Below are 27699 nucleotides of genomic sequence, written 5' to 3'. Positions count from 1 at the left end.
GGGTATAGAAAAGCCCTGAATAATTAGGTTATATACCAAGCTAACATCTCTTCCAAAAGCTTCAAATGAGATTGTGACGGACTGCATCGTTTGTGCGGAAACGTCCATTACAGCACTGAGAAATACTGGAGAAATTTGAAATGATGTACTGTTGATAGCAATGATTCTGAAAGGTTTGCCAGAATCGTTTAAGCCATTTGCCATCTATATTATGCAAGGTGAGGGAAAAGTTACTTTTACAGAGTTTAAGACACAGTTACAAAGTTTTGAGGACACAGAAAAATACCGCTCTAGCCCAAATGGCAACAATCTGATTAAAGTGAGTAACTCGACTTCAAGTGTAAAAAAGAGAGACAACTCTAACATTGTCTGCGACAACTGCCGACAAAATGGACATATAGCAAGAGCACGTTCAAGCAGCCTAAATGAAGGACACTCGCTATATTGTAGTTTTTGTAAGAACTTGACACAGAAAGACGCAACATGCGGACACATAAAGAGAGACAACATGGAACAAGTACTAGATGACAACTGACACACATTCGCTTTTAAAATAAGCAAGGTCCAATTGAATGGGTTAATACCAAAAGGACTAATGGTTAATACTGGAGTTACATCCCAAATAATTATGGACATTGGACAGCTTAAGAGTTTTGATGACACATTCAAGCCAGAGAAATATTTCATGGAGCTTGCGGATGGGAAAAAGACAAGCAGAGTGATGCTGAGAAGAGGCAATGCAGAGGTTTTTCTACTTTACAGCGAGGGGAACCAAGTGATGACAACGTTGAGGAATATGCTGTACATACCTTCATACCCTCAGGACATCTTCTCTGTGGAAGCGGCAACAAACAGCTCCAATGGTTAGACAGGGAGCAGCCATAGTGCATATTACCCCAAAAGAGATAGGAAAACTCCTCACTACTTGAGGACTACGTTTCAGATTTTGAGTGTGGTGATCAAATACTAACAAATACTAATTATTGTTACAGGATGTATGGTGTGCTGCAAACCTTTAAAGAAGTGATAAACTCACCCCAGTCAGATAATTGGCTAAATGCTATGAATGAAGAAATATTCATGAAATTTTCAATGAAGAGAAAATTATACATTTACTTTGACCATATTATCAGAATGTAAAACTTCAGTGGAGAGTCGATGGGTAGACACAAAGAAAAACAATGTTGATTGTTCAGAAATATACACAGCTAGATATGTTGCTGAAGTTTACAGTGAGGTCAACGGGACTGATTACAAGGAAACTTTTTCTCCAACTGCATACATTACATCAGTATGAATTTTACTGCAAATGGCAACACAGTATAATCTAATTCTTCATCAGATGGACATGAAAACATCCTATTTACATGCTCCAATTGATGGTGAGGTATAGATAGAGCAACCAGAGGGTTTTGGGGGCAAGTCAAAAAGAAACAGGAGGCTAGTTTTCCAGTTGAACAAGACGCTGTATGATCTGAGGCAATCTGGTAGAATTTGGAAAAAGATGCTGTGTGATCATCTGATTGAAAATGGGCTTGAACAAAACCCAGCAGACAATGTGTGTCAAAAAAATCTGAAAGTGACAAAGTTATCCTGATTATATGGGTAGGTGATCTCATTACACTATGTAACAAATTTTTATTTTTATTTTGTTCCTGGGTACAAAGTGTGTTTTCCTCACCCGTTATGCCTAAAAAAAATAGAAGATAGCTGTTGTTCCACAAAAACTTTGCTTTTGTGATCAGGACAATGATATTTTGAAATTTGTTTTCGAGAAAATTCTCGATTCGCATTCAATACTGAGTAGTCTTCTAGAATATTCTTGAACTGTTAGAATTGTCCGGAAGTTTCTGGAATTTTCCAGAATCATCTAGAACTTTCAAGAAACTTTTAGAACTTTCTAGAACGTTCTCGGACTGCCCAATACTAGTCATACAAGTATAAAAGTACAGGTGACTCGAACCAACATTTCGGTTTATGTTATTTTTTTGATTTGATTTAGATGGCATCAAGAGGTTGCTTGCACCCAGCAGATGCATTTTGCTACGTCTGTGGACAATTTATAAAGACAAGAGCGAGAAAGTATTCCGTGAAAGCATGTCGTAAGATGTGTGAGGCCTACAAGGCATACTTCGGCATGCCTGTCGAGGATCAAGACAAGCCCTGGGCACCTCATTTCACATGCGAATATTGCAAGAAAACTCTTGAAGGTTGGTACAGGGGAGAAAAGAGAGCCATGAAGTTTGCTATCCCGTTAATTTGGCGGCAACCGACTGACCACTCAAGCAACTGCTACTTCTGCATGGTGGATCCTACCAATTCGCCAAGCTGCTGAACAGGACGGAGAAAACGGCTTGGAACAGTTTCGTTACAGTGGTTCACGGCTTCCTGGGTAATCACAAGGCTGAAAACTATGTGCAGTTGGTTCGGACTCTCATAAAGAATTACGCCAAAATGGGATGCAGAATGTCTCTCAAAGTTCATATCTTTGACGCTCATCTTCACAAATTCAAGGAGAACATGGGAGCTTACTCAGAGGAGCAAGGCGAGCGCTTTCATCAAGATATACTGGAATTTGAACGTCGTTACCAACGACAGTATAGCGAAAACATGATGGGGGACTACATTTGGGGGCTTCTTCGAGAAAGCAATTTTTAGTACAGCCGCAAATATAGAAAACCTAATCATTTCTGAACCTTTTTGAGTGGTTATGACTGTCTTTGTCTATTTACCATGCAAGTGTTGTTCTTTATCAGACCGCATGAACGAAAAGATAAAAATTCCCTTGTTTTGTCACTATAAATATGAAATTTTCTGGGCTGTGGTCATAAAATCAAAGTTTGTGCTGAATGTAATAGTTTTTCCATAGGCTTTAGACATAAGCAATTGAAATATAACTCTTGGAAGCCAGGAACAAAAATTGTGTTACATAGTGGTGCCAGTGATGAAACATTGTTATGGCAAAAATGGGTCAAAAGAGTTACGTATCAAAGATTCTAGAGAAGTTTGTTCTATGAGTATGTTATGAGGTGCTTAAAGGGTACTATTAATTACGAGTTCTGCTACAAGAATTGTGGTGAAAACCTGCAACTTGAAGTGTATAGTGATGCTGATTGGGCCTCTGATGTGACTGATAGAAGGAGTACAACAGGGTACTGCTTTAGTCTACCTAAAAATGGTCCATTGATTTCATGGAAGTCAAAGAAACAGTCCACGGTTGTTTTGTCTGCATGTGAAGCAGCACTGGCTGCGACTACACAAGAGACTATGTACCTTGTGCAGTTACTGAAAGGGATGGACAATGAATGTCAGTTTGAAACAATAAGTATCTTTGGGGACAATCAAGGGGCAATAGTTCTCTCCAAGAATCCAGTTTGCTGTCACAGATATAAACATGTTGATATCAGATATCACTTAATTCGATCTGTAGTCTATGAAGGTAAAATAGTTCTTGAGGATTGTCCAACAGATAAGATGGTGGCAGATGTTATAACTAAACCTGCAATGAAGTATAAGTTGACATAGGTTTATGTTTGGAATGTAAAGTCATGATATATGAATATGTTAAAGATCTAAGGAAACATTGTTCAATATATACTGTCACAGCTGGCAGAGGCTACAACCAAAGGGGCACGAAAACCTCAGAGGGGGTGCCAAAAAGGCAAGTCTCTGGGTGCCGGTAGGAGGGGGGAGCACTGCCTGTGTGAGGTCTCCGCCCCTGTTTCTGTCTATGTTGCAGGACCGGAACCTAGGCGAGCAGTAGGACACACTTCAGGGGTAAGCTGCCCTCGTGGGACATGCCGCTCCAACCGACGGGTCTTCGCTGGCGGTGGGGCAGTGTCAGAGATGGCTGGGGGGCCGGGATGCCAAGGAGGACTGGAGGAGGGCTTATACCTCCCCCAGACCATGTGGGGACGACCGCCCTGGTACCTTTAGGTACAGAACTTTGAAGCTCAACCCTGTAGGGGCCTGTGGTCACCACCAGGGGGCGCCCCTATGCCTTTGGAGCCCGGGACCTCAGCACTTCCACCACACCCGGAAGTGCTGGGGGAAAGAGGAGCAGGGACACCCAGAGAGCTTCCGAGGATGCAGCCTGCACTTCCGAAATACTGGGGAGTGCCGGTGGAAGAATGCCGAGAACTACCTGAAGCACATCCGGGTGGATATAAAAGGGGCCGCCTCCCTTCATACAATGACTTGAGTCGGGTAGAAGAAGGACGAGGTCTCTGGAGGAGGCAAGGAGGCGGCCTGAAGGAAGAGAAGGCGTTGTGTGTTGGCCAGGACTTTTGAGAACTTTAGGGTTGTGAGGCAGTTTTGTAAATATGGAACACTTGATTAAACGTGTTGTGGGTGACATGAACATGTCCACCTGTCTGTGTCCGGGTCGGCTACCACAATACAAAATATTAGAGCAAGTGGGGTTGTTGGTTGGTAATTTTTAGTAATATAAATCGGGGTTTTCTGCTCTCACGGTGACGTAATATTGGTGTTAATGATGGAAATGTAAATACATTTTTTTTCTTCTTCTGAACAATGAAAAAAGTACTGAGTGTCCATGTTGTTTTTTTTCCTCTGCCAATTCAATTGTATTAAAGTATAAATCCCACCCTTAACCTTGGCAACAGAAAGACTTGCAGCCTGTATCCACTGCGGACTTGCACCTGCTTTTAGATTCTGCTTTCTCAAGGTTGTCTCCAGCAGTAAAAACATTTGCCAAGTATCTTTATAACTCTTATAACAAAATAGAATGTGAACTAAAAATTACTTTTGATGAGGTGCAATTAATTTGGATTACCACAGACATTAAACTGCGCAAAAAGAGTTAAACATCATCATCAGCCACAGTGAATCCAAAAATTAGCATGACGCCTGTGATAATTTTCTTGCATTTCTAAATATGTCTTATTGATAGGTTTCTGCTCCCAGATTGTACACAGCAACCTCTTTTCTGGTTGGCGGTACGATTGAGCCCTGCAAAAGGGCCTTGTACGTGTACTTCTTGCCTTACACACTGTGCTGCTGGAATAATAATAGCACAAGTTAGATTACTTGTAACATTAAAAAATAATCATTTACTACATTACTTTTAACATGTTACCCTACTGCTCTTGAGATTGTGTTGCTGAGCTTAGTAATGTACTTTCAACTTGTCAACATAAATTTAGTGATTTCAGAAATATTGCAAAAGATTATTTTAGGCAGGATCAGGTTCGATTGCCCAAAAATTTGCCTCTGAAATGTACTGTAGTGTCCCAGCCAGGGTGAAACCTAGCAACTGAGGGACTGTTGGGTCAAGTGGGAAGGGCAGAGAACAGCACGGAGAACTGCCATAAGGGAAATGATTGAGGCTATTGGGGCCATCTTAACATATGGGCATAATGGGCACTGGCTAGGGAGGCCAGGACCATAAGGACCAATGATGTTTCTGTTTTTCTATCAAAACAGGGGCCCCAGTGCACTATTTTACATGGGGGGCTATGATGCTGTTAAGAGGGCCTTGATGCTAAAAGGGGGAAGAAAAGGGGAAGCTGGAAACAGAGGCTGGGGTGTCAGAACGGATAATGGGAAGCTGTGGTATATAAGGGTGAGGTATCACCGCAGGGTAGGCAGTTTTCTTTTAGGGCGTCCTTCAGAACTATAAGATTTATATATTACTGTTGTGGTGGACGGCCGAGACCCATGCCCAGCCGGGACACCCCTTTGACATTAGATCTGGGGGAGCAGCCATGGGATCCATGCTACGTTCCCCAGAACACTTGGTGGCAGCCCCCCTGGGTTGCATCAGGGCCACTATCCTGGAAAACTGGAGGTCATCCCTGTTGGGCTCCTTGGCCACCGCCAGGGGGAGCTACAAGGCTTCCTGACCCCGTGTGGGCGGTAACACAGCCACACCTGGAAGTGCAGCCTAATTTTGGTTAATTGCCACCTGAAGCATTTCTGGGTGGGCTATAAAGGGACCCTGCAGCCACTACTCAGAACGCCAGAGTCGGGAGGAGGAGGAGAACTTTGCCTGGGAGGACTGGGGGAAGAGGAGTGATTTTTGAGTGTTTTTGGTGTTTTCGTTTGGTGTGTTTTTGGACTGTGCTGTAGCTGAGGGACACGGGGAAGACGTAATCCCCAAGCAGAAGAAAAATAAAATCTTCATTTTCATTTTCACCTGTGCTCCTGGTGTCAGTCTGTGTCAGGTCAACGCCTATATAGCACCTTCTGCCACACTGTAAATAGTTCTTGTTAAATGTACCTTCATTTTGTTTTACGTTAGTATATTCTTTTTAAAATGTTAACTGTTCTGTAATCACTTCTTTGTCCCGCTGTGTTTTCCTTCTGAACCTGTTACAGAATGGCCGCTACAGTATTTAGTGGATGCTTCTACCCATGGCTGATAAAATTTAATATGAAGCAAATACACATGAGTGCAATGGACATGTACAGACTACAAAATCCTTAACAATAACCCAATTCAGGGTTTACATAGCCACATTATTTGTGGAAAAGTCTACCTTCGTTAATAAGATTTCTCAATAGCCAATAACTCAATTTCTCTAATTGGAATAAGCGTTTACAAGGCAATTTAGAAATCAGGTTTCTGTGAATAATCATGTTACTGATGTACACGTGCTATATGATGCGATTGCTACTGAAATCGATGAGGTTCATACTTCATAAACCTGTGTTATTTGAAAAATGCAACCAGGGTAATATGCCTCCATCGGTTCCTCTGAAACGTAAGCATGTCTTCTTACAATACAAGACACTCGTCTCTTGTAGTGCTACTGTCAAAAGATTATTCAGCTATTAAAGTTGTGGGCTCTGCTCACACCAAAGAGTATCACTTTTCTGATTATTGTTTGAAAAGAGCTTCTTATGAAATGTAATAACGACTTCATATTTTTTAAAGCATAAACATGAATACTTAGATCCCTGATATTTTGGGAAACCGAAGCTAGTATTTTTGCTTCATTTTCACTTTTGTTGACTTGGTGAAATGTAATTTGATTGCAAAAAAGTAAGAAACCTGTCACATAACATTGAAACGCTCACAATTACATAATAAAAAGAACTCTCAATTTTAAATTGATTGCTTTTAATATACAAAAATGAGGACACCATTGTACGTCAGAGTTTAGCTGTGCTCCTTTAATTTAAGATCAATAACGAAATGCCTTTTATTTATTGTCTTATATTAAAAATAGATATAATTGCTTGTCTATGAATGCACATTCAGTTCCAGATGTGTCCACAAATGTATTTTATTATTTTAAAGGACTTGTTTTTTGAATATTTTTGAAAGTTTCATACTTATTTGTGAGATAATAAATATAATGTAATAGAATACACTTCTTAATAACGAGTAATATTTTTGAATGCTTTTTATTTCTTTTTAAAAGTAACATGTAATATTTAATATACAGTATTACTATTTAAAAGTAACTTACCCTACACTGCAAGATGGGGGTGATGACCTCTGATTTACAATAAATCAAGCTAAAATGCTCATTAGTGTGACGTCACAGTGATATGTCAAGAGTAAAATGCTGAGCATGGCTGTGTGCCTGCAATGCATTTTCTGTTGCCTTTCCGGCCGTATTTTTGATTTTGTATGGCAAAACTCGACCCAGTTGTTGTGATTCTGAAAGGACTGTTGCAGTGAGAGTTTAGTACCAAACAATTCTGGAACTTAAAGCTTTCTGCTACCTTTAAGATGAATAAGCTGAACACACAGAAAATCTAGGAAGGAATGGATTCAAATGAAGAAATTTTAATTTTTGAATGATCCAGACAAAGTTCAGAAGTTGGCTCAATAAAAACGTAATGGACCTGAAGTGGGCTGTTCATGTAAAACAATTTAAAAAAAAATGGATCAGCTCAAGCAGTTTTGAAAGGAAGAATGGGAAAAATACTTTAAAGTAAAAGTGGGAGTCTGATTAGTAACAACAGGAAATGGCTGGTGGGTGTGACAGCTAGCAAAGGATGTGCCACCACCTGTTAAATGAAGGTTTTCTTACTTCTGCATTTAAAGCAATATTTAATTATAACTTTCTATTTGCACTGTATACATCAATTTCTATAAACAATGTAAAGAGTTTGTTACATAAATAATTTCTTTTAATAAACTGAAGAATAGATTTGATTAAACATAAGCATTAATACTAAGCACTTACCATTAAATTAATTTCCCTTGGGATTAATAAAGTATCTATCTATCTATCTATCTATCTATCTATCTATCTATCTAAAAGAGGTGTAGCATTCTGGCAACATGCAACTTCTTTTTGGTTGTTTCTTGGCATTGTAACAAGGGCATTATATAGGTGCCTGACCCGACACAGACTCACACAGAACACATGTATAAAAATAAATAAACTTTTATTTTTCTTCACCTGTGGGGCACGTCTTCCCTGTGATCCCCACAGGCACAACACAGTCCCAAGTACACCAACCCAAAACCAAAGAAATATCCTCCGCTCCTCCCAGGCAGCTTCGTCCTCCTCCTCCTCCCGACTGCAGGTTTCTTTTATAGCCCACCCAGAAGCACTCCAGTTGGTAATTGGCCTAATTAGGCTGCACTTCCGGGTGCACATGGGCTCATTAAGCCATGCAGCTCACTCATGCAGCTCCCTCTGGCGGTGGCCCCGGAGCCCAACTGGGATGAGCTCCAGTGTAACATAATTGTGGCCCCGATGCACAGGGGGGCTGCCACCAAGTGTTCCGGGGGACAAAATGTGCATCCCATGGCTGCTCCTCCGGATCCAGTGCCAAAGAGGCGTCCTGGCCGGGTATGGATCATCCTGCCGTCTACCCCAGCATCCAGAATTTACCAGTATGTTGGCACTGAGTTAATATACACACTTTTAGTAAATAATAAAGGTCTCTATACTAACGCTGGGTAGAGTCTCATTTTGCTATCAAATCAGCCCCTGTTCTTCATGGTATGAATTCCACAAGATACTGAAAACATTCCTTTGTGATACTGGTCCATTTTGACATGATTGCACTACACCATTTATGCAGATTTGTCAGTTGCACATTTATGCTGCGAGTCTCCCATTATATCACTTCCCAAAAGTGTTCCTATTGGATTCAAATCCGGTGACTGAGAAGGCCACTGAAGAACGCTGAACTCACTGTCATGTTCATGAAACCAGTATGAGGTTACTTTGCTTTGATGTGTGACATGCTGCATTATCATACTGGAAGTAACCATTAGAAGATGATTAAATTGTGACTATGAAGGGATGCACATGGTCAGCAACAAAACTCAAATAAGCTTTGGCATTCAAGCAATGATTATTAACTGGCCCAAAGTGTGCCAAGAGAGCATTCCCACACAATTACACTACCACCACCAGCCTAAATTGTTGACACAAGGTAGGTTAGGTGCACGAATTCATGCTGTTGGTACCATTTTCTCACCTGTATCTGCAGGATTTTATGCATTGTCCTGCTGCCACATAATTGGCTGATTAGATAATTGCATGGATAGTTAGATGTTCCCCATAATTTGCTCAGTGAATACGTGTGTTTTTTAATGGACCCCAGAAGTAGCAGAACAAGGATCCAATTAAAATGATACAGACAAATCAGAATTCAACAGCAAAGCCCCCATTCAAAGACAAATTTCAAAATGCTTTATATCCTCATGTAACAGGTAGTGTGAGTCTGGAGCAAACTGATCACAGGTATTCTTAAAAATGATAAGTTGCCTTCTTCTACTAACCAGGTAGAAAGAATACTGGGACAGTTAGCCATAATGCTAATCTGAAATTAGATTAACCTAACCTTGTACATGAGCAATGCCAAGTTCATGCACTGCTACACATACATGATACATTCAGCCTTAAATTACAGGCAGAGAAGCACAGAAAGCAAATGATGTCCAGGACAGTGCTGTCCCTTTACCCTCTCCAAAAAAGCTAGAATTGAACACTACACACTACACATTCAAAGGTTATAAAAATTAATAATGACAAATAGAGAACATCTAAAATTAATAAACATCACTACATACAAAAATGAAAAATGAACAAAAGGCAAAAAATTTGTGATCTGCAACAGAAATATCAGGCACAATACAGAAACCAACATTGGCTGGGAAATCAGTCTGTCACTGGAAACACAAGCACACACGCATCCACACTGGAACAAATGAGACTTGACAGTTAGCCCAACTTACATGTCTTTGGAATGTACAAAGAAAAGCAAAGATGGAAAGAATGTGAAAAGCAAATATGGAAAATGTCTACACTGGAATTTTGATAACCCAGGTCTCTGAAGCTGCAGGCAGCTTCTTGAAACACTGTGTCACACCTAAGGGTTACCTTATTTCACTTCTTTTCTACATTAGTCATTATACATTGCAGTATTTGTTCCTGTTTTTAAATTCTCCCCTAGCCAAATTCATTTCACACTGCTTATTCTCTGTGTGAAGAAAAGCCCTTCTCTTAGAGACACATAAACACATGTGAGCAGCTTTTTCACCATCAATCAGGTGTACGTCTCTAGTCTTCAAACAGCACGTGTATCCAGTCAGGAGTCTGAATTACGTTAATTAAGATCCACCTGGGATCTTCCTCACTGCCTCAACCACCTCTAAAACAGAATTTTTACACATGCAAGTCACTTTCCTGCAAAGATGAGTGTGCATATAGAAAAGAACTGAAAATCTCATACTGACCTTTAAGTATTTTGACACTCTTGATATCCTTCTGCTGTGAAACATTCTGACATGTCATTGTTTACACATGTCTTAAACAACTATTATCATACACTGATAATTTCTGTATTATCTATATCTATTAATTATTATTTATTTATTATATTACATATCTATTGACTATATTTATGTATCTAGATTGCAAATACCATACATTGCATCAATGTTCATATTACTAACTACACGTCAATATTGCTGCTACTTCTCTTTGCACAATGTCTTACCTTGTGTTTTAATTTTAAATTTAAATTTTAATTCCATTTTTAATTTATTATTTGCACTTCATATTGTTACACTGTGGACCCTGAGCTTTGCAATTTCGTCTATCTGTATACTTGTATATGGTTGAGATGACTTTGAATTAAGTTCTAAAAGAATCAATGGATGAAACAATAGCCACTGTATTGTATGTTAAATTATTGAAAAAATACTCAATGAATTTATGTTAAACCATGCTACTGAAACGTATTAGTAAATATATGTGATTTAAAGTGAGGAATGACATGCTGGAGAGAAAAAATGTTGTTGAGGTACCAACACATCATCCCCATTTAATTCTCAAAGGCTCATTTTGTAGAAACAGGCACTCTGTTGTGCAAATGAAATCAAAACCAAAGAAGTTTGCTCCTTAGGGCTTAAGCAATGGTTTTTCATGGTGGTAGGTCACAAGGATAGAGCTCTGTCCCATAGGGTGCTCTGATCATAGAATAAAGCCTCCTTCTGGCAGCCTCGAAACTTATTGGCAGTGGACCAGAAGAGGTGGAGTCAGCTGCCTTCACTGGGCATCTTCTTGGCACTGTGGAGAGAAGTGAAGAGGACATGATTGGCACCAGTGCCCTCTCTCATCCCAGGGTTGTATGACGTACCTTAGATGAGTGGGTGACCCTTTGACATGACTGTGTGACAATTGCCACCTTAGGATTTCATTAAACTGTCTTTAGTTTAGATCATCAAGATCCAAACAAACATACTGTTATGCCTGTAAGTTTAATATCATTATTTCATTTAAACTTCACTTAAGGGGTTGTGGTACCAGTGTCCTGAGCTGGACAAATCTATTCTCAGGAACTTATTGCCCCTACTCCAATGGAAATTCCAAAAAGAAATATTTTTCTAGATAGGAAATTGCATTGAGCATGTCATGAAAACTGAGAAAAAAGAATTCTGACAACTAACCTGCGTCTGCTAATGAACATTTTAACAATATGTTCAATCATTTAGATTAGTTTACTACTTATTTAATTTTTGCTAAGCCGCTCCACCCGCTGGGGATGGGGGGAGGGGAGTAAGTGTCCCTCTTGTCCCTAATGTAGAGATGCCACTAGGCAGTCTGTCAACCTGCTTAGTCCTGAATCGAGTAGGTGGCATTGAGGGGCCTATCCCAGCCAGCATTATAGCGAAAGGCAGGAACAAACCATGGATAGGGCACCAGTCCATTGCAGGGCCACCACTTATATTTGATGCAGAGAATGTGTGAAAAACAGTTTAATTAACAATCTACTTTATGTTGCATTCAAAGCATCAAAAAAGACATCAGAATTACAGAGACTCATTAAAGAAACTGGAAACTTTAGTCACACTATCAGACTTTGATTTATCAGCGGAAATGGCATCCATTACATCACATGCACACTCACATTATGACACAAACTATGTTGTGTAGCCATAGCAATTGCAACATCAGATGTCCATGAAAGCTTATTTGATGCACAATGTAATCAACAAAGAGATAAACAAAAATACAAAGAAACAGTGATTAAATAGCATTAACTAACTGTAAATCCCGACAGCAAAAGACCTGCCTTCCTTATAGTTACAGACTTCCACATTCCTTGCCTTCTGTTGTTTTTTTATTTGTTCCTTTTTCCTTTTTGAAGTCATTTATCATTAACTTTCTTTAACAATGAACCCAAGGGGGCAGGGCCTCCAATGACTGGCACTTCCTCAGCAGTACAACCAATTATGACTGTCAACTGAAGGTTGTGGCGAGTGGCTGGGGGTGGTACCCAGCTGGGATGCCCAGAAGGACCGGAGGAGGGTTTACGCCTCCTCCAGACCACAAGGGGGCGACCGCCCTGGTGGCTTTGGGGATCACGTGAACAGAGCTTAGAAACATAACCCTATAGGGGCCCGTGGTCACCGCCAGGGGGCGCCCCAATGCCTGAGGAGCCCTGGCCATCAGTACTTCCACCACACCCGGAAGTGCTGGGGGAAGAAATCCAGGGACACCTGGAGTGCTTCCGGGTGCGCAGCCGGTACTTCCACCACACTTGGGAGTGCTGGCGGGAGCTAATTGGGAGTCACCTGGAGCACATCCGGGTGTGTATAAAACGGGCCGCCTCCCTCCATTCAATGGCTGGAGTCGGGAGGAAGAAGGACAGAGCTCGGGAGGAGAGGAATGGAGGCAGAACTAGAAGAAGGAAAAGGCATTGTGAGGCCTGGACTTTGGGGGAGTTTTGGTGTTGTGTGTGCACTTGTATATAGGATATTGTAAATAAATGTGTGTTGTGGTGTTTAACACAATGTCTGCCTGTCTGTGTCCGGGCCAGTTTCCACAATGTCTATAAAGTATAAGAAGAAGCTGCAGCCTGCAATCCCTGTATTATGCTAAGCAACATCAATCTCTCCAACTAAAGTTATAATTTTATTTGTTTAGTTTTTGTGTTGCCTTTAATATTTTTAATTTTTTTGAGCCAGCTGAGAGAAAATGGTCTGCCTTCACTAACTAGAGAAATATGTCTGCCTAGTATTGTTTAGGCATGCAGTAGGAATAAAGGGATGATTGCTTAATAATAACATGGGTGTGATCAACTATAATATGACTCTGTGAACTTGAATTTGAAATTGAAAAGCAAATAACAATACATAGACCATAATTAGAAATAAGGAATGTGCCCTAATGGCAACATATGGTTACTGGCTCAATCTCAGCCTCCAGTTTACCTGCCTGTGTACCACTTGAAAAATTTAGTGTTAGAGGTTTATTTGTTTCTAAAGTGTCTTGGGTTGAATACACAGAAATCCACTGAACATATATGTAATATAATGTAGAAAAAACAAAGAAAAAGATAATAATTTGGGGCACCCTTAGACAAATCTGTATATTGTAAAGCACAAACACAACAACTCTGAGTTAACATGTGGTGAGAGTAACATCTTTGCAAATGTGAATCTATCATTAGACAGGAGAGTGATGGTGATGGTGCCAGTTATGAAGTCAGTTAGGCAGCAAAGGTGGGTCCAGGAATCCTGAAACCAGAAGTGTTTTCATGTAGTGGCAAACTGTTGGTTTCTGGATCTGAAGAGGAGAACTATTACAAGACAGTGCTAACTTTAGGCTAAGGGTGGATTTACACGTTGACAAGTCCTGAAGCTGTCTCCCAGGCTTGTGTGTATGACAATATACTGTATATTTTAAAAAACATTTTTGTTATAGACATTATTAGATTTCATTTTCTATGAAATGCATATTGAAAAGCATGTTATAATTTCATATTTTTGACTTTTAAACTAGCCTCAAAGCTCTGTATTCATTCTAAGTGTTTTATAACATAACCTAACATGTTACCTTAATTTTACAGGTTCTGACAGAACATCAACAATAACACCACCATCACAAGGGACTAACAGCAACACAACTCCAATCTCAGGTACTTGGTTTAAAAATAAAAATTATTTACCTGTGTACCCATTTTCTTATCCTTGTTATTTCATTGCATTGTCACATTTGAAAGCATTGGGTGGAAGGCAGGAAGTTCTCTTGGATGTAATGGCCATTTATCATAGAGCACATCATTGGGTACACTTACTCACACCATCACGATTTAGCCAGAAACTAACCCAATATGCTACACACAGGGTGAATATATACAAAATTGAGACAATTCACAAAAATGCAAGGAGAACATGCAAATTCCATAAAAGCAATGCCTGGGCTGCTAGAACTGTGATGGACACTGCACCTCCTTACTGCCCCACAGCTATCTAAAGGATATGATGCATTCTTCACTGTGAAAATGTCATAAGTGAACTTTCATTGTCTGCTAATATGGCTTTAACCACAATCACTTCTGTCTCTAACCACACACCTTTAATTACCACTAATGTCTGAGTTTGCCTAATTTCCTCATGTCTACAAATAGCCAGGAGCTCCATGGCAGGTTAGTATAGGAACAAAACTAGAGGTAAGGCTGTATTGTGACAGGGTGTAAGTCTACATTGAAGTGACAAAAGTGTTATTACAGTATCCACATCTGCTGGGCCATAGATGGATTATGTAATGATGGGTTAAAGGTTCCTGAGATCCTGAGATTTGACATCTAGGTCTTATGGAAATGTTGTTCTTAATGTTCAAGTGTTGCTGCAAGTACAACTAAACCCATTTATTTATGCATTTTTACAGCAGAGGTTTATATTTAAAACAAATCCAACACATCTGCTCATCAATTATCTTTGTACAGCAGAAACCTTACAAAAATGAAATAATTTGCAATATACTCAAAAAATCTGTAGACATATATTTCAATATAAACTAGAATCTATGTAGTTCAAATACTGTATATATTTTAAGAATATATCTAAAACATCATTATACATTTTCTGTAATATACTGTAACAAACCTATTTCCATATACAGTATATTGTGTATAAAACATGCAATATACTATATGCTCAGCCCCATGTTTCTAAAAGACCTTTTGTGGCTTAACATTTAACCTGAAAAAAGTTAAACACAGGCTCCCCAATGAATCCAATTCACATTAAACTCCCTGTAACTCATTATATTTTGTCCAAATAAGTAGATGTGTCAGCATATGTAAACTGCAATGGATTACAGGCTGAATTATGTACTATAAGCATGATAGTTCTTTTGACATTTTAAGAAAAATGGTAAAAAATTACAGTGCTTCTAATTTGTTAAATGTAAATCAGTTTGATATTAGAGATGAATGCGTAATTTGTAGCAGTTAATCACCTGTTCACACAGTTTCAATTTGTGGAAAGTTGTGGCATTATGAAGCATTCCAGAATGCAATGCAACAAGCTACAATCAAAATGAAAAGTAAGAAAGATAAAGAATTAAAAATCTCTTTAGAGACAAATGATTTAAAATTTTAATTAGCATTTACAAACTAAGTACTGTGCTGATGCAAGTTATAATTTTGTTACTTACTTATCTGAAGTTAACAACAGGTCTACAATGTGCACTGTGTCACAGTGTGATTTGCTCTAAGATCACTACCCGGGTCCTCCCTGCGTGGAGTTTGCATGTTCTCCCCGTGTCTGCGTGGGTTTCCTCCCACAGTCCAAAGACATGCAGGTTAGGTGGATTGGCGATTCTAAATTGGCCCTAGAGTGTGCTTGGTGTTTGTGTGTGTCCTGTGGTGGGTTGGCACCCTGCCCAGGATTGGTTCCTGCCTTGTGCCTTGTGTTGGCTGGGATTGGCTCCAGCAGACCCCCGTAACCTTGTGTTTGGATTCAGCGGGCTGGAAAATGGATGGATGGATGTATATACTCTAAAATATATTGCATATTTTAATTACAATTTATAGCATATTTATAAATATACTGTAATGCTAGGGGGCTTTGTCCCCTGCTTGCTTTGCTCGCCAACCCCTTCACCGACCCTTCCCCCCACGCACCCAAAGGAGACGCGGCTGCTCCTCTAAAACCCCTCTTAAACGCTGATACAATGGGAAACAAATAACTTTGCTCGATCAGCTGCTGGCTTGCTACCGCATGATTTGCACAAGCACAAAGAATGGATTCTTATGTGGTAGAAGAAACACAGGATGATTATATGAAGTGTTGGGGTGCTGGCCCTTTTAATTGCAGTGGCAAAAAGCAAACAAAATAAGCATTCAAGAGTACAAAATCTAACATAAATAGCCCCTTTGGTTCTTTTTAAAGTGGCTCTTATGAGCGGGTCACAGCCTCAGAGCTCTATCCTTAATACAGTCTGGGTCCAAATGAGACACCAACATTCAGGAGTATTGGGCTCTTTATAGCTCTCAAGCCAGAAGGGGCGGCGTTAGTCAGGGGCGTAGCTATGGTTTTCAATGCCCGGGGACAACTGAAGATTTCGCGCCTCCTCCTGTTTGCCAAAATGCAATGGGGAAGGGAAAGAAAATTTTTTAAAATGTATTTAAAATAATAGTATTTTAAGAAAAAAATTTCATACAAGTCTCCGAAAATGATAACGCCGCCTCGTGTTCTTTAAAATCTAAATCCGTCATTAGTTTTTGTAAGAAAAATTTCATTTTCCGCATTTAAAAGTGATTTTAAAGAAAGTATATAGCAAATTATAATGCAAAATAATTCTATATTTATAAAAACTGCATTACTTACAATTTATTCGTACGAAAATATAATGGGGAAATGTCTAGACTTTTGCAGCCATCTACTAGAATACTTCACCACAGCCCAATCTATTTTCTATCAAACACATAAACACAAATCACTTGGCACACAGAAATGGCATTTGCAAAAACTTAGACAATGATACACTAATGCCTCATGTCAGTCGTGCGACCTGTTTAATAACGTCAAAAATGTTTCTGGGTGGGAATCAAGCATGTTAGAGTAGTGGAGGGGATAAATTATTGTCTGTTGGGTATATAGAACTAATACGTGCCTCGAAATCAGAAAGAGACAAAAAACACAGGAAAAAGATATCCTCATACTGATGGAGTGATAGACTGAGTATGCAAATGTTTTTTATTTACTTTTTAGTGCATTTAAGAATGAAAAACATTTCATTGTAAAATTTCGTAACATCAATTTGCCGCCCCCTGGATGCTGCACCCGGGGACAGAAGTCCCCCCTTGCCCCCCCTAGCTACGTCACTGCCGTTAGTTGCCCTCAAGGGGCTTCTTCTTGTTTCTGTACAGGAGAAAAAAGACACAGTTAATGGTGACACCTCTTTCTGGCCCTGACAGGATACTGAATACCTTGGATGAACACTGAAGGTGTTCCTCTGACACTCATGTGTGACACATGTCTGTTTAAGATGATCACTTTGCAAAAGCTACCCAAGGATATCTTTGTGATCTAAGATCCTTGGGCAAAATCCTTTTGTAATCTTACACATAAGAAGATGTTTAAAAAGGCAAGCTGTTCTTTACGAAGAAAAATATACATTTGACATTTTAGTCTAGGGTGGTGAGTGGTAGTGCAGCTACCTCACAGTAAGAAGACCAGGCTCCATGTCCCTGGTGTGTGTGTATGTCTGTGAGTGTGTTCACCCTGTGATGAACTGGCACCCTACCCAGGGGTTGTTCCTGCCTTGTGCCCTATGCTTGCTGGCTCATGTGGCTCTGCTCAGCACTAAGTGGGTGTAGAAAATGGTATGGTATTTTTAGTCTGTCATTAGGTTGGCAGTGGTGGTGTGCCAAGTTTGTCCTTAGTGTCTAATTCTGGCATTTTTCTTTGATGAGTTCATTTGCACATATGACCCCTGGATTTAGCTGTTTTCCTTAAACTTTTCCACTCTTTTTAGCTTGTGTGAGAACAGACCCTCCTCTGCCTCTACCACACCTTTTTATAATATTTAGAATGTCTCTTTAAATAACATCATTTGCCACTTTCATTTCCTCACGCCACAAGCTCAATTACATGTTAGCATAGAAAGAGAGGTGTAACAGGGTGTAAGCTAGCACTGATGTCATTACCTCAGCCACTTGTGCAAAAATGAATCAGAAGAAGGCATAACAATAACCCTGTTCTAATTAGAACATTTTCAAAATTAGTACATTTTCTGTGTTCCTATACAAAATCCACCCATACACTGTATGAACATCCATATATTCATCCATCCATTTTTCTAACCTGCTTACCCAAGGCAGCATTGTGTGCAGCTGTAACCTGTTTCAGCAAGCACAGAACACATGGCAGGAACAATCCCCGAACAGGGCATCAGTCCATAATATTCAAAAATATTTTCATATCAGTAGACCAATAATAGCTATTCAGTGCAAAGTATGGTTTCCGTACCCAACTGATACAGCAACGTGGCATTTACTATACGAATATTGCATCAGCTAAGTTTTGTCTTTTTTCCTCCAGTATTTATTCATAGATGGGGTGCCTGTAGGAGAGATGTGTTCACAATCTATGTGAGTAAATCAAATGATTTAGAGTCAATCAACAGCAAATCATGCTAGGATCCCTCAGGGATGGCAATGTACTGAAGTTATGGAGGACAGGAGTCAAAAGCAAGAGAGATATATTATATGCTGCAGGAGCAGTAGTATCTTCTCCAGGATAAGCACACTCATGTTATCCTTCAGGAATATTAGGATAGTATTAAGGTCAAACCCGACTGGAATTCAGTTGATGGAGAAGATCTGAAAGCAGCAGTGAGGACACATCATTTGCTTGCACCCAGGAATGTCATCGCTATCTTGGGATGAGGGAATCTAAGCCAGTAAGACTAACGTCTTATACGACCATAGCTGAATGGCATGAATTTTACATAGAAGTTTGAAATGGAATGATAATTTGATCAAATGGTGGACATCTGAATGGCAGCAGAAATTACACCAGAATTAAAGGAAAGACTGAGAATTTATAGGATTAATATAGCAGTAAGACTTGCACTTAGAGGTGAGAGTAGATAAAAACAAGCATTAGATAGTAGGAAAGATGGAAAAGGGAGGTAGTCCAAATGTAAAAAGAAAATGATGAGACATTTCTCTTATTTTTAAAGAAGAAGTGAAATCATCATATTTTACAGAAAATTACAAACATGTCCCTTTTTTGGAATGAAGTATCTGACTGAAAGCTTTGAATAAAGGGAAATGAGGTAAGGTAGTGTTGCTATTTATGATGCTGAGCTGGAATTTCTAGTTCTGCATTCGGTCAGAGGAGATATTGTTTTTGTGTTTAACATCTCCTCACCTGTCACAGAATAATATCTAGCATAACTTCAACAAAAATACTTATCTATACAGAGAACTGTAGAAATAACTCATACCTGAACAGAGTGCTTATTCCCTTTTCGACAGTACGTTTATTATCTTGGGATCCTTCTGTAGGGTGTTGATGCAGGCCATTAGTTAGCACTACTGCCTTACAGCTTTGTGAACAAAGCTCATCCTTGTGACTGTGCATGTGGGTTTTATCCAGGTAGAAGACATGCAGAACAGGTTAATTGGTGACTATAATTTGGGGTGTATGATAGAGTGTGCCCTGCTGTGGACTGGTGTCCCACCCAGGCCTGGCTTCTGCTTTGCACATTGTATAGGGTACAATTCCCATGTGCCTGAAATGAAATATGTTGGTTTTATAATGTACTAATTAGAATGTACTAAAATGCTGTGGCATAAATCTAAACTATTATTGTATTTTTAATCAACACATGAACACTAGCATTTCTTTATGCTAACCATAACATTTAACCATATAAAAAATATATACAGTATTTTAAAATTTGACAAAATTTGACAAACCATTCCTCTTAATTTTTCTCCTCAAAAACAGCTCAAAATAGGCAAGTGTAGCAGGAAACTGTAAGGAGGAAGAATGGTACAGTAAGAATATGGAGAAACAAAACAGATTTGTATTAGTGTGTGTTGCACTTGTTTCCATAGTCAAGATTCTAGACATATTTGTAAAGAATATAAATTGTATTTGTAGTCTTCTTCCAGTCTATTGTTTCATTGTCCATACATTTACACAACAAAATGCCTTTAGCTTGAATAAGTTGGCTTCAAGTTAGTTAGGCTGGATTAGCTGGGGTTTGACAAAGATGCAAGCAATCACGTACATGATGTACACAATGACACCATTTGACTGGTTGCCATAATTTAACAATACCATATACAAAATGGCATGTCATGTACTCTTGGTACTATTTGGCAGATACTGTATAACATATCTATGATCTGCTTCTCGCCACTGTGAGGACCTGGCAAATGTTTGCCGACTGGCTGACCAACCATAAGCATTTCCTGGTAGGTAACCATCCAAATAATCAGATTGTGATTCAGACCTAAGAATATATTACTCATATCTTTACCCTGTCAAATAAGCGAACCAGCTACCGTGGTGCAATATCAGATGCTTTGCTGACATTCAAGGTACGATCCCCGTAAGATGATCCCAAAGTGTTTACACCTGTCGAGTCCCAATTAGGATGAAACACGTGTTGTGTACTCTTTGTATTATTTGGCAGATACTGTATAACTTTTTATACAGGCTAAAGAAAAAAAAAAGCTGAAACATGTTTCATGGTCATTACATGTCATTTTCGCACAACCTTTCCACCTTTTAACCTCAATGTCACTAGAAAGCAACATGATATCAATTCAAAAGAACTAAAAATAATTATGTAACACTTTTGGGTGTTTGTGTTGACCACAATAAATACTGAGAATTTTTACATATTCAAGCATCTTGAAAAAGAATGTGGTTTTTACATTTGTTGGTCAATAACTCATTAATGGTTGGTCGGAAATCTGCCACCTCTTTTCTGAATGTTCTTTTTATGACAAATAAAAAAGTCATATTCAGATTTTGTCTAGGGTTAGTAGTGACTGAAGTCTTTTGAGATAGCAGAAGTGAAAGATCCACGAGGATTGCTGCACAGGGAGGAGGAAGGTGTGGGTGCTGCTCAACCTTCATTTGTCTCAAACTGATAGAGTTGTATAATATGACTATGGTGCATTCTATGTGTTCTATTACATTTCAATATTATTACTTTTAAGATAATCATTATTATTATTTTATGAATTGTTCTTTGCTGTAAAATTAATTTAATTTCTTTAAATCTTACACTTAATTTCACAGTAAAATTTTGAAGGGGATAAGTTCCAAAGCACAATATGCTAAATTATACTAAAAAAATGTCTTCTGCTATGATGATGAGGTCATAAGTGTTAAATCTGATTTTTATTTATTTTACAAATGTAACAAGTAATCATCAGGGCAAAGACAGGTAGAATAACTAGTAGTATAAAAAATCTTTTAAGTGATCCTATTTCAAATATTTTAACTGACCACAACTACCTCCCTGTCTGCAAACCCTCAATGAATAACCCTGTGGCCAAAACATTCTTAAGTACTTCTGGAGCAGAAAAAATATAAAACCCTGGTGGTGCCATTGAGGGAATCCCCCAGTGGTTTCATGTGTTCTGCTACTTCCCCAATACCATTAAGTTATACTTTGAAGAAACAGATTGGCTGTCCTGTTCTCTTGTAAGATCATGCCATTCTGCTATATAGTGACCTGGAGAACTGTCACATCATGACAGACAGTCATACCATTCCACCAGAGACCCAGTGCTAATGCTTCGGACACCCCTTCTGCAGTGTGTTGGCCTGAGGGAAACATTCCAAATTCAGGCTTGCAGATGTAGTCATAGTATTGTCACATATACACAGTATGCCTTATATTAATAATTTTGTGACATTTATTAAATATTTTGGAGCTAGCAACGGTCCCATCAAGGCTTTGCTACATATCTTCTTGATTTGGTTTACTGTCACTCTCCATTTTTGTGGGTTTTGTCTATCTCATCCTGTACAGTATCTCTAGATTGATATATGAGTGTCATGCAGCAGTAATACTGTATATATATTGCATAAGCTTAATTCTGTACCAATCTAAGATTCAGCACCAACCCTGAATTCAAACCTTGCCATTCCCAAACCTTATCTGAGGCAGGACAATGCTTAACTTACTGAGGTAAAGAGACATTTCTGTAGCTCCAGAAGTCATGGTTTCTCTTGTAAGGGTGGTGGCGTTGGTGGTGTTAGAGTTGATGTCACTACATCATTTTGTAATGTGATCACACACTAACCCTTTTATTGCATTCAGTAGGTTTCTGTCTATCATATGATGGTGAAAATCTGTGGTAACAATTTATTACTTTCATTAGTAAAGCTTTACAAACCTTTATAAAGGTGGAATAGTTTTAACTTTAGGTAGTATAAAAGTTCTACAGCTAATAAATAAATGATTTGTAAAAATATAAAAACACCTCATAAATTATTATTTATTTAAATTATCAATATATGAATTATAATTTAATGACATTTTTAACTTTTTAATGTACATGAACTAATGATTTTTTTAATGACTTATCTAGGTTATTATAAATTATAAACCATTACAAAAATGACTTCTCTTATTATGAAAAAGTATGTATTCTAAAATTTTATATTTTTATGTTAAAGCATCAACAAAAGCAGGTGTTACATTAAATGACACAATTTCATCTGCGTCACCATCTATGAAAACACCTGGAATGACATCCACTACAGAGAAAATAACAGGAAATGTAACATCTGCTAAAAAGGAACTGTGTGGAGTGATGTGTCAGACGACTGGAATGCCAGCATCTGATGAAAATAGTACATCTATTACAACCTCTCCTTCAACTAAAACATCCAGACATATGGCAACAATGGAAATGACTTCAACAGTCAACCCTAAAACATCAAACATCAATGTGTCTACAACAGCTACCAGCTCTGAGGACCTTGACCACCTACAACATCAAACAGAAAGTAAGCACAGTGTCTTAAAAACTGCATTTTTCATAATCTTCACAAATAATATTATTTTTGCAAAACTGTCTGAAGTATTCTGCTTTTTTTCTCATAAGAAACCTGGACATCAAATAAAAAATTATATTCTGCCCACTAACAATAAAAAACATGGCTTTGCAAACGGTGAGCATTTATGGAATTTATCAAGATAAAACTCATAAACACACTCTGTGTAAGCTTTGATAAAAGACAGGGTTCAGTCTGTTTGCTCAAAGTTTGAAAAAGAGAGCCTTATTCCCTATAATTACTTACTGGCCATGTGCTTTTGAACTATTAGTGCTCTTCAGTGCCCAATTTTCTTCTCATCTCTTCTATAGCTCTTTTCCAAAATTCACTCGTTTTTATAAGGTAGCATTTTTATTACCACATCCTGGGTCTCCAGGTCCTGTAGGTTATTAATACTCAGTGGTTATTGTGTAGGTAATTCATTGTGACATGGGAAATAAATGGGAAAAGAGCTGAAAAGAAATTTAACAGCAGATATTTGAAATCATGAACACTGTTAGCCTTTCTGAAGATGTTATTTATATTTACTAGGGGGTTCTGCCACCTGCTCACTTTGCTTGCCAACCCCTGTGCAGGAGCTATGTGGTAGCCACTACGCAGCTCTGCCGCTCACATTTGGGGAAGCGGATGTACAATTTAAACAGATTGCTATTTTCATGGGAACTGTTACATACTGTATGTATAATAGACCTAACTATTTTGCATTACAGTGAGTAATTAACCATAGTAAAACATAATAAATTAAAAGAAAATTATGTTTCATGTTGCGTTAGAGGTATTCGTTGCATTATACGTTTTCATTCTGTTTGGCTTTGAAATTAACACGCAAATATTTTTTAAACTTACATTTTGTGGAACCTGGTCCAGACACAGATAGACAGACATCGTTTAAAGTCACCCAACACACGCTTATTTACAATATTTACAAATAGTACGAAGCACACAACCCAGTGCCGGAACACCAATCACCTCAGTCCAGGCACTCAATAAAATGCCTTCTCTCTCAGGACCACCTCCACTCCTCTCCTTCGACTTCCATCCTCTTCCACCCGAATCCAGCCTTCGAATAGAGGAAGGCGGCTCCTTTTATATCCACCCCAATTTGCTCCAAGTGTCCTCCAGTAATCTTCTGCCGGCACTACACTGTGTGGCAGAAGTACCAGCTGTGTACCCAGAAGCACTCTGAGTGTCCCCGATCCTCCCCCCCACCCCCAGCACTTCCAGGTGTGGCAGAAGTGATGAAGTCCAGGGCTCTCCAGGTATTTGGGCGTCCCCTGGCGGTGACCATGGGCCCCTACGGGGTTGAGCTTCAAAGCTCTGCACCCATAGTCCCCAATGCAACTAGGGTGGTCGCCTTCTCGTGGTCTGGAGGAAGCGTAAGCTCTCCTCCGTTCCATTTGGGTTGTCCCGGCTGGGTACCACCTCCAGCCGCATGCCACAACTTTTACTATAAAACTTCAGTAAAAACAATATTTGGAATGAGCTTTTCATCAGTATCGGTTTGAATTTTGATTCCGTATTTGCAGTTACATCATGACAATGCAACATATAACTGTCAGTGAGTGAATATTGTTTCTTTCTCTCTAATAAATAAACTGACTTTTTCAAATGATTGTCCCTGTGATTTGTTAATTTTCATAGCAAAAGCTTTTCTAACGGGAAACTGTAAACGTTTTAATACGAAGGGCATATCAAGATCTCCTTTGGTGTCTAATGTTTTCCGCGGGAGATGTACTACATTACCTTTCTTGTCGCCTGTTAAAATTTTACATGTCAGAATTGTTCTACCAATTTTGAATACAACTAATCTTGTCCTATTGCATAGCCCATCACTCATACATAAATTGCGCAATAACATTACGATTCATCCTTCTTTCAACAGTAATTCAGCTGGTGGAAGACCAGACGGTGTTAACGGTTGTAGATATTCTACGGAATATTGTAAGTTGATGTTTTCATCTTCCGCACAATCACCACCAACAGTTTCAGCATAGTCTATTGATACACGTTTAACCAATTTGCTATGTAACCGTTCGGTGCTAGCACGTGTACTCATTTCTTCTTCTGATAACCCTTTGGGATGAGATTCTTAATTAAGATTTGGACATAATAAGTCTTCTTTTATTGGGAACTTAAAGTGAGGAAAACGTAAAAAAAATTAAGAGCTTAGAGCACAGGAGTTATGTCTGATAAAAGCATTCACACAAATGAGAGGTGAAGGGACCATGGGCGTGGTCTGTTAACCGTAAATGGTTGAGAGGAGGGCAGGACTTGATAAAATCTCTTGGAAATAGTCTTATCTCACAGGAGTTGAAAAAATCTCTTGGAAATAGTCTCATCTCAAGATTTTTTTTATAATAGAGAGATAATCATAGTACAGTAAAACCTTGGATTGCGAGTAACTTGGGTGTGCAAGTGTTTTGCAAGACGAGCTGAAATATTTAATAAATTTTAACTTGATAAACGAGCAAGGTCTTGCAATACGAGTAGTCCAAATACGCTTTGTCTGCTGAGCGTCACATGATCACAACTGAGCTGATGGTTCTCTCTCTGTTGCTGCGGGATTATGGGTAATCATCTCCCATGCTCGGTCTCAGTCAGCGTGCCTAACTCGTTAAGCCAACATCCGTATGAGCGTATACTGATTACTATAGAATTGTGACCACGTGTGTGTGTTGTAATGTGTGAATTCCTGTCTTGCACCCCAGAACACAAAGCTGAGTCTCAGTACTTTAGTAAAACCAGCTTTATTCAGCTTGAAACAGGAACAGCATGCTTATTTATTGTAGCTGGATCTTCCACTTTCCTATTCACAAACACTGCAGTCAGGCAGGGTCATGACCAGGTTAGTGGCCAAGTAATACTGTCACCTGCATTTATAATGTTCCTTGTATCACCCATCGACGGCAGGCGCATATAGCATGTCCATGATCTTTCGGATTCGCTTTTGCGGCAAACTGCTACAGCGCTGGGAGCCTGTGGTTGCTCTTCTGTGTGTCATCCCATCGGGGGAATCCTAAAAGAGTTTAGAAACCTTACAGTGCATAAAGAATTTTTTTAATTTTGTGTCTAAGTGTAGTGACTCTTCAGGTGAAAGCAACTGTCAATCGAGAGGTACCTTGTTTAAGTTGCAAAAAAAAAAGAAAAAGATTCCAGTGAGCCAACTGATAGCAGTGATTCCTTTAGTTAGAATGAAAGTTGTCCTACACAATAACCCTCTTCCTTCTCTCCTCTCTCTCGTCTCCTTCACACCAGCCACAATTCTTTTCAAAGGTAAAGGTTAATTTGTTTGATGCATTTTTATCTTTTATCCTTATATTGTGTATTAATCATTTTTATATGAATAGTTTTGGGTTGTGGAACGAATCATCTGAGTTTCCATTATTTCTTATGGGGAAATTCGCATTGATATATGAGTGCTTTGGATTACAAGCACGTTTCCGGAACGAATTATGCTGGCAAACCAAGGCACCACTGTACACTGATAAACCCCAAAACCAGATACAAGGGACTAATGGATTTAATAACCCTTATAGGTTTTGAAGATTTTAGAACAGAGATCATTCTCTCCTATTTAACAATTTTCAAGATGTACCTGATAATGTTCAACTTCAATAAAGTTCAACTTCAAATTTTTTGTCTGTTACACATATTACAGTGAAGTAAGACAGCATGAATTACTTGTCCAGAACAAAGAGGAGCTCTGTTCCAGTCATATTTTCTATTGCCTTCACCTCCCTCTTCAGTGCTTTTCTGTCATGAGCTGAGCAGGTGCCATAGCGGGATGTTAACCAGCTACTCAGTATGAACTACAGTGTGAACAGATGGAGACTTCCATTCTTTCCTCAGACTTCAGAGAAAGTAAAGGTGTAAGTGAGCCTCCTTGATGATAGCAAAGATGTGTTTTGCACACTTCAGGTCATCAGTGATGGTAAATCTAGGAAATATAAAGCTGCTAATCCTCTCTATAGCAACTCCGCCAAAGCAAAGTGTGGTCTGCCTTCTGGATTCTATGACCAGCTCTTTGTAGTATAACACACTTGTGTTTTATTTTTGACGTTTATTTCTCATTCACACTTAGTTTGTAAAAATTTATTAAATTTTGTACCATCTTGATTTTCTTTGTTTAAGTGATACCATCAGGATATTTCACATGACTTTGATTATTGTGTTTGTGATGTCACAGAATTGGCAGTAGTATGTTTTAGCCCTCAACTTGAAGAGTTGAACCTGTTCAGTGAGACATTCTAAATTGGTGCAATATAATGGCTCTAGTCAAGGCTCTAGTTACCTGCATGTACCTGCAGAATCTGCAAGTTATAAAGGAGACACACAAGCAACGCAGGGACTATAGCAACACTTTCAAGTGTACTAAAGAAGAAAGAGCTGTGCTTCAGCCAGGTCAGAATCACACTGTACAGTAAACA

The 27699-nt window shown here is 39.0% G+C and overlaps 1 protein-coding gene and 1 long non-coding RNA gene across 3 annotated transcripts in view; one reads left to right on the top strand and one right to left on the bottom strand.

The window, feature by feature from the left end:
* The window catches only part of LOC120542058, a 91288-nt gene that overhangs the window by 34671 nt on the left and 28918 nt on the right, over nucleotides 1-27699 (bottom strand). The gene's annotated exons all lie outside the window — the stretch shown is intronic.
* The window catches only part of ecscr (endothelial cell surface expressed chemotaxis and apoptosis regulator), an 80950-nt gene that overhangs the window by 35525 nt on the left and 17726 nt on the right, over nucleotides 1-27699 (top strand). For both annotated transcript variants that reach the window (XM_039774174.1, XM_039774173.1), the window contains exons 2-3: nucleotides 14296-14364; nucleotides 22892-23224. In XM_039774174.1, the coding sequence (XP_039630108.1) occupies nucleotides 14296-14364; nucleotides 22892-23224 (402 nt within the window). The remainder of the gene's footprint in view (nucleotides 1-14295; nucleotides 14365-22891; nucleotides 23225-27699) is intronic.

This window comes from Polypterus senegalus, chromosome 13, assembly GCF_016835505.1.
Source record: "Polypterus senegalus isolate Bchr_013 chromosome 13, ASM1683550v1, whole genome shotgun sequence".
In the NCBI taxonomy this organism is placed as follows: Eukaryota; Metazoa; Chordata; class Cladistia; order Polypteriformes; family Polypteridae; genus Polypterus; species Polypterus senegalus.
The sequence above is the reverse complement of the archived record's forward strand: the minus strand, read 5'-3'. Positions and strand labels throughout refer to the sequence as shown.